The following is a 12,513-nucleotide window of genomic DNA, read 5'->3' on the forward strand; positions in this document are numbered from 1 at the left end:
AGCAAATGGCGACGAGAAACATAGGGGTTTTGGAGAGGGCACACCGAAAAGAAGATTGGCAGGGAGAGGAAAGGTTTCCGATGATGGGGGCTTCTGGAAAATGGGTGGGGAAGTGCGACAGCTTTGCAAAACCCAAATGGTGAGGCGGCGACGATTGGGAAGTGATGACGAGGATGGGGGAATGAGTATCCCAAAATTAGCCCCGATTCACCACACCCACACCCACAAACAAAAACACAAAACAAAACAAAACAAAAAAACCAAAATCAAAACTCTAAAAAGACCCCCTTTTTTTTTGGCCCTTTTATGAGAGAGATGAAGAAGATGAAGACGGGAAGAGAGAGAGGAGAGAGGATTTTAATCTGGCCAGCTTCTAGTCCATGTTCCGGTGCCGGGTTCTTGCCTAGTGACCGGAGGAAAAAGAGGGAGAAGAAAGGAAAGAAAGAGAAAGGAGAGGATAAGAGAGAGAAGGGGAAAAGAAGAAGAAAGAGATTTGGACGGAATTTTTTATGTTTTCTTAATGCAAATTTTCATTTTAACTTTCTAATTTTTTTATGCACAAACCTTTAAAAAGTCAAAATTACCCTACAAAGATGATAGAATACCAATAATACCATTTAAAACTTTTTGGATACAACTTATTTTTACAACAAACTCTGGGTAGATGTGAGTCGTTTTCCCCCAATCAAAAAGTCTTATTGTCTTACTCTCGTGTCCGTAACCCTAAGTCACCATTATTGAAAGTCCATTTCTTCTCCTAAGTTAAATATTAATGCCGTATCCAACCATCACATTGTCCTTTCTGGTTGCATTATTTAAAGGAAATCCATGGTCCAGTCTCAAGTCAACCCAGCAAATATTATACGCATTAATCAATTGATGCAAAATTAAAGAGACCTTATAGGGCCCTCCAATTTGCTATTATCTAAATATCAATTTAAAAAAAAAAAATAACGTAAGAAAATTTATCTTGTTTCTAAGTTCAAAGATTTCTGTATAGATTGTTTTTAAATGGTTACAATTAATCTTTTAATTATGTTTTTCAGTTTTGACTTTGTGTTTATAAAAACAAAAACCCTTTTAACTTTTTTCTTTGATTTGTAGCTGACTGATTTGAAAATTGATCAAATTAATTGAGTGTTTGAAGGTTGATTCAGTCTACATAAATTAATCAATTAAGAAATTTGTTTATATCTAAATTTATTTTAACTTAATTATTACTATTGTGAACCCTTTCTGTCAACAATGCACTACTGATATTTCCTCGAAGATCACGCTATAGGAATTCCAAAAACATAGAAGATTAATGTGAAATTAATTAATATAATGTGAAATTAATTAATATCTAAACATTACTCACTCATAATAACAAAAAATTTCTCGAGATTTTAAAAATAATTAGAATTTCTCTATTATTAAATATTAAAATAAATTATAAGAATATAATTTGATAATATTTATTAATTTATAACGCTATAAATTCAATGGCTCGTTATCAGTTCATAATCATAAGAAATTTTTTATTATTTGAAGAGAATTAATATTATTAACTTTTTAATAATTGTTATAACTTCGATATGTAAATTTTTCTACCTTAAAAGTTAGAACCAAAAGCTCTGGAGACTAGAGTCAACAGTCGTTGGTAAACGCAGCAACGGCCATTCAATCCTTCAAAGCCGCCATTAAATATCTTCACCACCTTCAACTCTCCAGTGCTTCACATTTCACATCCAAAACACAAACCTAAGCCTATCACATGTCTCTCTTCTTCTTCTTCTTCTTCCTCATCTCAACACTCCCTTCCCCTTCATTCTCCCAAAACCTCTCTTCCTTCTCCTACTTAGACTCACCATGGCGTCCCACCGACAACAAACTCCTCCTCTCTCCCAACTCCCGCTTCGCCGCCGGCTTCCAACGTCTCCCCTTTTCCCCTGACCGCTTCACCTTCTCCGTTTGGTACCTCAACATATCCCAAACCACCGTCGTCTGGTCCGCCAACGATCCCAACTCCCCTCTCAACTCCAACGCCTCTCTTCTAATCTCCAACACCAGTCAGCTCCGCCTGGTCAACGCCTCCGGCTCCAACTTGTGGCCCGGAACAACATCCGGTAGCCAAAACTCTTCAAAACTCGTGTTACAAGATAACGGGAATCTTGTGTACGATAAATGGCAGAGTTTTGATCTTCCTACCGACACAATCTTGCCGAATCAAACCATCACTCCCAGCACGAAACTAGTCTCCAATAATGGTAAATTCAACTTCTTGAATGGGTCGGTGTTGGTCTTTCTTTCTTCCAATGACAGTTACTGGAGCTCGGATAATGCGTTTCAAGTTCTTGACGAAGATGGCCAGATGACACAAGCGAATTCGGCTTCATTCATTTCAGCGGATTTTGGCGCTGCCCGGTTGCGAAGATTGAAACTTGACGACGATGGTAATCTGAGAATTTACAGTTTTGATCAGAGTCTAAATAAATGGACACCAGTGTGGCAAGCCGTTCAAGAACTGTGTACAGTTCATGGCGTCTGCGGAGAAAACGCTATATGCGTAAACGACGCCTCAGGCTCGGATTCAACCTCCTGTGTTTGCCCACCGGGGTTCAAGAACAGCTCCGGTCAAGCTAACAGTTCCTGTGAAAGGAAAATTCAGCTAAAAAATCTGGGAAACACCATGTTTTTACCTCTTGATTATGTTAACTTTTCCGGTGGCTCCAACCAAACGAGTCTCAATGTTGCCAATTTTTCTCTCTGTGAATCAAGTTGCTTGAAGAACCCGAAATGTCTCGGATTCGGATTCAAGTACGACGGACAAGGCTATTGTGTTATTCAGGACAAATTACTATACGGGTATTGGTCTCCGGGCACTGAAATGACATTCTTTTTGCGGGTGGACAAGTCGGAAAAAGATGTCTCAAACTTCACTGGCATGACCAGCTTGTTGGAAACGACATGTCCTGTGAAAATTAGCCTCCCGCAACCGCCGAAAGATTCCAACTCCACGACGAGGAATATCATAATTGTGTGTACGCTTTTTGCAGCTGAGCTGATTTCTGGGGCGTTGTTCTTCTGGGCGTTTTTGAAGAAGTATATCAAATATAGAGACATGGCTCGCACTCTTGGGCTTGAATTGTTGCCCGCCGGTGGGCCGAAGAGGTTCACTTTTTCAGAGCTGAACGCGGCCACTAATGGATTCTCGAATCTTATCGGAAAAGGTGGGTTTGGTGATGTTTATAAAGGGGAATTGCCTGATCATCGAGTTGTTGCCGTGAAGCGTTTGAGTCATGTCACTGGCGGCGATGCCGAGTTTTGGGCTGAGGTCACAATTATTGCCCGTATGCACCACCTGAATTTGGTTAGATTATGGGGCTTCTGTGCCGAGAAAGGTCAAAGGATACTCGTCTACGAGTATGTTCCAAATGGATCTCTTGATAAGTATCTCTTTCGGGTGGGTCAAATTGGGTCTTCCATACCCGGAATGAAGTTGGATCCGGTCGTGAACGATCAAGAAAAGCCCGTTCTTGATTGGAATATCCGGTATCGGATTGCACTTGGGGTGGCAAGAGCAATTGCATATTTACATGAAGAGTGTTTGGAGTGGGTTTTACATTGCGATATCAAACCCGAAAACATACTTCTCGGGGATGATTTTTGCCCGAAAATTTCTGATTTCGGGCTAGCCAAATTGAGGAAAAAAGAGCATATGGTGAGTATGTCTAGAATCCGAGGGACTCGCGGATACATGGCACCCGAATGGGTAAAATCGGATCCAATTACCCCGAAAGCAGATGTTTACAGTTTCGGAATGGTGTTGTTAGAAATTGTAAGTGGGTCAAGAAATTTTGAGATGCGAGGGTCCATGATACATAGTGAAGAGTGGTATTTTCCTATGTGGGCTTTTGATAAGGTTTTTAAAGAAATGAAAGTGGAGGACATTTTGGACCGTCACATTAAGAATTCTTATGATAGTCGGTTGCATTTTGATATGGTGGATCGCATGGTGAAGACGGCAATGTGGTGCCTTCAAGATCGGCCGGAGATGAGACCATCAATGGGGAAAGTTGCTAAGATGTTGGAAGGAACGGTGGAGATCATGGAACCAAAGAAGCCCACCATCTTTTTCTTAGGAGAAGAGTAGATAATTTTAGTATATATTTTTAATCTAATGTTTATGTCTTTATAATAAAATACCTATCACGGGCTGATAAGTGATAACGTTTTGGATCCTTGTTATCTACAACTTAAAGATATTTGTTATCTACATTGACTTTTTTTCTGTTTTTCTGTGAGTTGGGATCATGAAGTCAGGTGCCTCCTTCGTTTACGACACGAATGATTATGAAACTTGAGAGTTGAGAGAGGGGATTTTTTATTTTTTTATTTTATTTTATCGGAAATTAACCAATTTTAGGGGTTTAAGTGGAATTAACCACGTTTCACATGACCAAAACGAAAATAACTATACTATTTATTTTATTACTGTAATACCCCTGATTTAAACACTCAGTCTCAACCTTTCTCCATTTCCTTCAACCCATTTCATACTACTGACTCAAGCTAATATTTTCCATTTTCGTCACTCTCACTCCTTTTTTTTTTTTTTTTTTTAATCACCAAGAGTGTTTGGGCCGTTTGCACGTACTTTAACTAATCTTATAAGGCTTTAAACTGTCGATCGGATAGGGCTCAAATGCTACCCGTTAGGTTTAGAGGACTCGACTTAAAAACTCGTGAAATCTTCTTTTATTCTTTTACTATCAAGCCACCCAATGATGGTTCATTTTCGTCACTCTCACTCTCCTTTTACTTATGTTCTTTTCATCTATTACTTAATACAAATTATTTTACCACATTAATTACAACTTTTTTTTTTGGTAGTTAAAACTTAAAGGAATTTATTATCTCTTTCCTCTTCTTCATAGTTAAATGAGTATGCATATAAATATAAATAAATGATAAACAAGTTCAAAAGTTAAAAAAATTGGTAAACCTATGAAAAGTGGGCAAAATGGCATGTAGTTTCTCGTTTGGTAAGCATACCCAATCACAAACTCATAAGCTTATGGAATTGATTTACAAAATACTACGTTTACAACCCAATTTCATATCTCTCTTACAGCTCTAAAGTGGTGGTAGAGTTGACATTATCACGTCAGCTAAAGACTTTGATTAAATATGAACGATTGTTCCTTAGAGACGAACGTCATTCCTTAGGACGAACGATCGTTCATTCATAGGAATGACCTTCCTCATGATTGTTCATTCATAAGGAACAAACATTCCTTTTCCTTATGAAAATGGTCGTTCGTCCCTAGAAATGACCATTCGTGTCTAATCAAAGTCATTTAGCATCTTGTGATGGGAGCTAACGTGACAGTTTTCAACTCAACTGCCACGTTGGAGTTGTCAAAAAGAATGTAAGATATAGTTGTGAGTGCAATTACTTATTGATTTATAGATTAATTATCTTGTTTGCCTAAGCTTACGTGAAATGTACAAGAGTTAAAGCGAACTTACACAAAAGGCATAAGATTGGAGCAAGATAAACACTATCTGTTTCGATCCCATAACCTAATCAAACACCATTTTTAATCAACTACACATCCAAAACACAACAAAAACACATTCTAGCATATATATATCAAAACACATCTTAAAGTAACAAAGCTCATAAATAAAAAGCTAAACTAATCCTCACATTGTAACTAAACATAGTCTAATCTCCCATCAAGTCATTTAAGGGCTTTATTAACAAATTTGAAATCTCAGAGAAAGTGAGTTTAAATTTTATATAAATTGCATAACATTTTCTAATTAATAATTATTTATTTTAATGTTTTACAAATGTAAAGTTAATTTACTAATATAGATCATTGATTGCCATGTTTCAATATCTTATTAACTATGTTACTTTTTATTTGATCTTTTCAGTTACATTGTTCTATATACCATTTTATTTGTGTAATTACTTAAATGTCATTACTGTTGTGTTGTGGCTAATTTCCTAGCGGTCAATTTGTGCCATGCATCCTTAAGGTGTATCAAAGCCTGACAGTTAGGATTCTCCCACGTGTCGTCCCATCAAAGCTTATCTTCTCTCACAAGATGATTACTTCACAAACATGGGTTAGCTGCCATTAACATGACCTTCTTTCACAAGCATAGAGATTACTGACTTAGACCCTTATTAAGGAGATTATGCGTGCACAACCTCGTAATACTCACTCTCAACCACTGTCAGATGAACCAAGTAAAAGGAAGCCACAACCTCCGTTTTAAGGGAAGAATTCCATTTTTTAGTAAAGTTCAGAGGAAAACACACTCATACGTGTAGAAGAGCGTTAAGAGAGAAAGGTCGTGAGAGTCAAATGTCTTCCTTTTAGCTCGTGCCCATTTCCCTTTTAATCTCTCTCGATCTTGTAACGCCTCTAAGAAATAACATAGCAGTGGATGAGGCTTAGTCTTGGTGCAACCGAACCACTATAAAAATCTCTTTTGTTCTTTACTTGTTTACTCGTTTTATCGACTTCGTTGGTTACCAGTAACCACGTGCACATCTTACTAGCCTCTCCCAAGGTCGATTGGGTATCTCTAGTTGGTACGAATTTCGCATCAACATGTTGGAAAAGCACTAGTAATTAATCCTCAGAATCAATTCTTATTAATCTTAGGTTTATGGACAAACTTAGGTTAACACAAAACAAGATGATTCGGTAGATTGTAAAAAGTGTATAAAAGCAATGAAAGAAACACACAAAATTTAAGTGGTTTCACTCATAATAATGTAACCTACATCCTTTGTTGTTATGAACTTCCATTATGAAGAAAAAGAAATTACAAACTTACGGGACAAGAATAATTCAGCCCGCCTGCTGCTCAGAGATTATTGTTGAACCGGTCGTCACGATCACAAAATTAAACCTAAATACCGTAGTTAGCGGTAAGCAGGGTCGAATCCACAGAGAGCAAGACTAATGACCTAATGTATATTTGAGTAACGAAAGAGAAATTGCAAAATGATTGAGAATAAACTAAACTAATCTTGTAGGAAATTAAAAGCATTAAATAAATTGCTAACTAAAACCAATGTTAAAAGCGTTGCCGCTACGGGTTCGGTTTGACTCAAGACCACATCTCACAATTCCTCTCCTCGCTTTTCAATTTCCTAAACCTATAAGGCTAGGCAAATCAATAAAAAATCTCTCGGCAATCTAGGTATAATCTATCATGTCTCCCGTCTTCTTAGTTACAGATCGATTGGTTAAAGACTATCATTGACTAACCGAAAAAGCTAAACCCTTAAACACTACTAGTTGGTACAACGTTAACAAGTACAACCTATCACCTGTATCATCCAATCAACTAATTACACATAATGCATTCCTAGTAAAATGATATTAAATGCTACTACAACTTGATTGCAATCAGTACCGAAGCAATTTAAAGTCATAATCAGCATTCAATAATCTCAAACCGACATTCAATTATGCGAAAAGTTATATATCAATAAACGTTCTCAATGGACATTATCAATTCAACACGTCGAGCATCAGAATAATATTAAAGCATCGCAAACAAATTGAAATGAAAACAAATATAATCTGAATACAAGAAACTTAACCAAATATCCAACATTCGGGCTTATCCAACTAGTCGAGAGCTGATGAGGAGATCAATTGAGTCAATCTCGATCTCGCCTACACCATAACAGACAACCAGGAACTCAGTCGCTCATGGTGGTGATGACGGGGGCTGAAACAGTGGAAACGGAGCTGATCATGGCAGACAGGAGGTAACCGACAGCGATATGATGCGAAGAAGGGCCGAAAACGACCAACGGACAGCCCGTAATACAAACAGTCGTACTCGCTGGAAAACGTTAATTTTCTGGCGGGTCTTCCGGAAAACGGTGGCTGAAATGGGATCCGAAGGTACCGATGGAAAGCTCTAGTGATGGGGAGTTCAGATCAGGTCCTAGGGAGGTGAGAAGTCGCCAGAAATGAGCAAGATCTGGGCTGAAAGATGAAGAGGCGCGGCGACAAAATTGCGGATTTTGGCGATTTTTGAGGCGGCTGAAGCTTGGAAATGCTAGATCCGGCCGTGGGGAAGGGAGATCAAGTCCTGGGGAGTCCAACCGTCGCCGAAAAACGGCCAAAACTGGCCGAGAATGCGAAGCGTCACGGTGGGAAGATGAAGCGTCGCGGTGGAAGGCGTGTTTCACGTTGGTGATGACGGGATGATGGTGACCGGAGCAAGGGGAAGCCGAAACATCGTCGGAAATGAAGATGAAGGGTTGCCAGAGCTTGATCGGAGAAGGTAAAGAGTTTTGGTGGGTGGCAGCCACCCAATCTGCGTCTTTGAGCTGTGGTTTTATACAAAATATGGCAAATTTCCATTTGGTCCCTGTATGATTGAGACATGATAAAATCAGCCCCTTGAAACATGACATTTTACCCCCTAAACAGCATAAATGAGACAAAATCACCCTTAATCCATAAACCACAAGCTAATATCAACTCATATACTTTCCAAAATCATTCCAAATATTTTAAATTCATAAGAAAAATATTAAGAAGCGATTTTTGTGAATAAATTCATAAATTCTTTAATTGTCTCAATATACTTCAATTTAATCACAAATGAGGTATTTTTATCACCAAAATAGAGTCACTTTCATGACTCTAGCAATTATCTCCCTTCTCAGCTTTATTAAGCTCTTAAGTCTTAATTTGCTCACCTACTGTTCACTATTTTGTGTGTCTTCGCGCATTTCTTGAATAACTCTATAACAAGCCTTTTATACATTGTACAAAGACTTTTAGAGCCCTAATATAATTTGATAAACTAACAATTTCTTATTAGAATACAACCTTTGACTATTCTAATCCTGTTAATGCTTGATTTTAACTCCAACGACTCACATGTGCAAAATGCTAAGCGGGCTTAAAAGTTACACGTGATATGGAAATATGTAGCAATAGAGTAAATAAAAGACGGTTTTTAAAGTGGTTTGGATGCTCAAAAGCGAATCTTACGTCCACTGTGGTTGTATTATTCTCTAACTATTTCTGTGATATTGCCTGTAAGGCATTCAAAGAATGGAGAAAAGCTTTGTTTACAGAGAAAAAAATAATGAAATGAAGCTCAAATCTATGCCCAGCTCTTATCTGCCCAAAAACCCCATTTTTCATGAAAAGAGGTGTGCTCATTTATATACCGTTGAGGTCAATGTAATGAGTATTTTGCAAGTTACCTTGATACATGGAGAGCTCTCTTCCATCTATCTTTTAAAATGAGATAGGGTTGGCATAAATATCTTTAAAGCGGTATGGGCTTGACAGCTAGTACACTTTGTCTTTTAGGCACATGTTGAGCTGACATCAACGTGACTTTTTAGGCACAACATAACCCCCCCGCCCCCCTATAGTTTTTGGAATGCGTAATCGCGCTTCAAAAACGCAAGTCTTTGATCTGAATGGTTGTCACACTATAGGTTGCAGTCTTGAACTGAAAAGCTTGAACTATGCTTGGCGTGCTCGGGTGCTAAGAGCTAGGACTACGATCTGAGAGCTTAGAGAGATCCGAAGCTGAGCGCGATCTGATAACTGACATGAAATGTTGATAATCCTAGGATTATACTGTTTTATCTATACTTTTTGGCTGGATTTTGGATACTTTCTTCTTAAGTTTGTGCCTAAATTGCAACTTAATTTCATATATTTTACATTTCAGGCCAAAACGTGCAGTTAGAGCAAAACCGAGCGGATTTGAGTTTCTGGACTCAGAATCAAGCAAAGTTCAGGAATCGAGAAAATTTTGATGTGGATTGGAAGCACTATGAAGCTTGTTCCTATCGGGGATCATGAAAATTAAAGATTCAAGCAAAGAAGCAAGCGGAGGGCAGTTTCATAATTTTAGAAAAGTTCAGAAAAATTCGTCGTCGTGAGAAAGTCTCAGGTCAGATAGTTCAATAAAATCCAACTCAATGTTGTGGCGAAATTTAGTCTTCGCCATGGCGAAAACTGCAATATTTCAGTTTGTTACAACTATGCGTTTTAATTGTATTGGATGAGTCTTAGGGGTTTGGGGTCGATTATTTAAGAGGGACTTGTTCATTTGAAAGGGGTTCGACGCTGTTTGGAGGGGAGAAGAGAAAAATTGGAGATTGAAAGCCTTTGGGTTTATCAAATAGGGAAGATTTTATTATTCTTTCATTTTTCTAGCATGTTGAACTCTGTTTTTACAGTTTTTCTTATGATTTGCTTTATTCTGAGTATGAACTAACTCACTTTTGGGGTAAGGTTTTGATGTAATTGGGATTTTAATGTCTAATCTATAAATTGATGTTGCTTTCACAATCTATTGCTTGGATTATGTATTTATTCTTGTTCTAATTGCAATTAATTGTTGAGCATGATGAGATTGAGAAGTGATTTATGTATTAGCCTCTTAGAGGAAATACCATTGATTGATTGAATGCTAGAGATAGGTTCGGAGATTCATAAAATCAATTTAGAATTCCACTTAGCTTAATGGACTTGGAATTATTAACCTTCAATTTGTAGGGTGCGGAAGCTCAGTAGGGATAAGTAGTAGAATATAGCCTGAGAAGGTATATTCTGCAGATTACGGTGTCTGATTTATAATCCTTGCATGTGAACTTAGAAGCAACAATAATCGTAGACTAAACTAGAAAATCCTAGTAAAGTCAAAACCCTAACCGCTTTGTCTTGAATTGATATTTTCTTGAATTGATATTGCCTTCATTAGTTAGATTTTAAATTACGTTGTTGATTTTGTTTTAACTTTAGCTTAATTGTCTCCCGCAAATCCAACCATTTTTTGTTTACTCAAACTTGATATAAATTAGGAAAATTAGTACTTGACACACAATCCTTGTGGGAAAGATACTCTACTCATCATTCTATTATTTGTTGTGACTAGTGCACTTGCTATATTTGCATGTTTATGAAAACACGCATCAAATGTCTAGTAGATGAATTCCCGGAGGGAGCTAACGTCAAAAGCCCAAACGCACGACTTAGAGGCCTTAAACGGACAAACCAACTAAAAACAGCCATAACTTTTGATCTATGAGGAGTTTTGGAGCCGTAAAACATCCACGGAAAGCTTGTTCTGAGCTTTACATCGTGGTAATTGGGAGACCCGGTTGGGGCCATTTTCGGGGCCAAAATCCACAGTTTTGTGGTTGTTTTGAGTTTTATATGCATTTTTTCTAACGTTGGCAGCTGGTCGTGATATGAGAACTGAGAACTGATCACGATTTGAGAGTTGAGAACACGACCTGAGGCTGTTCACAATCTTAAAGCTAAGAGCTGATCGCGATTTGAGAGCTAGGAGTTGATCGCGATCTGATAGGGGCTCGACTTGAGAGTCTGAGGCATGCGATCTAAACGATGTGATGAACGTGATCTCAAACGAGCGAGCTTATGAGCCAATCAGAGAGTGTAAGGAGCTCGATCTGAGATCATAAAAAGCTTGTTTTGATAGCATAAGGAGCTCGATCTGAGAACTCGAGAGCTCTTTGCGATCTAAGAGTTTAAGGAGTTCAATTAGAAAACGGGAGTTCAATCAGAAAACGCGAAGCTTGATTTGAGAACACAAGATTAGCAATGCAAGCGCGATCTAAGTGATCTGAATGCGTGATCTCAATGATTTTGAATGCGCGATCGGGATGATCTGAGCGTGCAATCTGGCCACGTGATTTGGGCGATCTGAGCGTGCAATCTATGATCTGACCACGCGATTGGAGAGCTCTGATGCGTGCGATCTGCGATCTGACCACGCAAGCTGAGAGTTGAAGATCAACGATCGGAGCGTGCGATCTACGATCTGACCATACCATCTGAGAGCTCTGATGCGTGTGATCTGACCACACCATTTGAGAGCTCTGATGCGTGCGATCTGACCATGCCATCTGAGAGCTCTGATGTATGTGATCTGCGATCTGACCATGTGATTCGAGAGCTCTGATTTGTGTGATCTACGATCTGACCATGCAATCTGAGAACTCTGATGCATGAGATCTGGCCATGCGATCTGAGAGCTCTGATGCGTACGATCTACGATTTGGCCATGCGATCTGAGAACTCTGATGCATGTGATCTGCGATCTGGCCATGCGATCTGAGAGCTTTGATGCGTGCGATCTGGCCAGATGATCTGGGAACTCTGATGCGTGGGATCTGTGATCTGGTTATGCGATCTGAGAGCTCTGGTACATGCGATCTGCGATCTGACCACGTGATTGGAGAACTCTGATGCGTGCAATCTGCGATCTGACCATGTGATTGGATAACTCTGATGCGTGCGATCTACGATCTGACCACGTGATTCGAGAACTCTGATGCGTGCGATTTGTGATTTGACCATGCGATCTAAAAGCTCTAATGCGTGTGATTTGCAATCTGGCCACACGATCTGAGAGCTTTGATGTGTGCGATCTGCGATCTGGCCATGTGATCCAAGAACTCTGATGCAGAACAAGCTTCAGTAT

General features: G+C 38.8%; 1 protein-coding gene across 1 annotated transcript; it reads left to right on the top strand.

Moving 5' to 3' along the window:
- The first annotated feature begins 1,651 nt into the window (after positions 1-1,651).
- On the top strand, positions 1,652-4,223 carry LOC116105961 (G-type lectin S-receptor-like serine/threonine-protein kinase At5g24080). Its single transcript, XM_031392324.1, has one exon. It carries the CDS (start codon positions 1,757-1,759, stop codon positions 4,133-4,135), a length of 2,379 nt encoding a protein of 792 aa, XP_031248184.1. The 5' UTR covers positions 1,652-1,756; the 3' UTR covers positions 4,136-4,223.
- The last annotated feature ends 8,290 nt before the right edge of the window (positions 4,224-12,513 follow it).

The sequence above is a fragment of the Pistacia vera genome, unplaced genomic scaffold (genome assembly GCF_008641045.1).
Source record: "Pistacia vera cultivar Batoury unplaced genomic scaffold, PisVer_v2 Contig507, whole genome shotgun sequence".
NCBI lineage: Eukaryota > Viridiplantae > Streptophyta > Magnoliopsida > Sapindales > Anacardiaceae > Pistacia > Pistacia vera.

Bases quoted from the DNA above. Each gene is read 5' to 3' on its own strand.
- LOC116105961 (XM_031392324.1), top strand. From the start codon at position 1,757: ATGTCTCTCTTCTTCTTCTTCTTCTTCCTCATCTCAACACTCCCTTCC.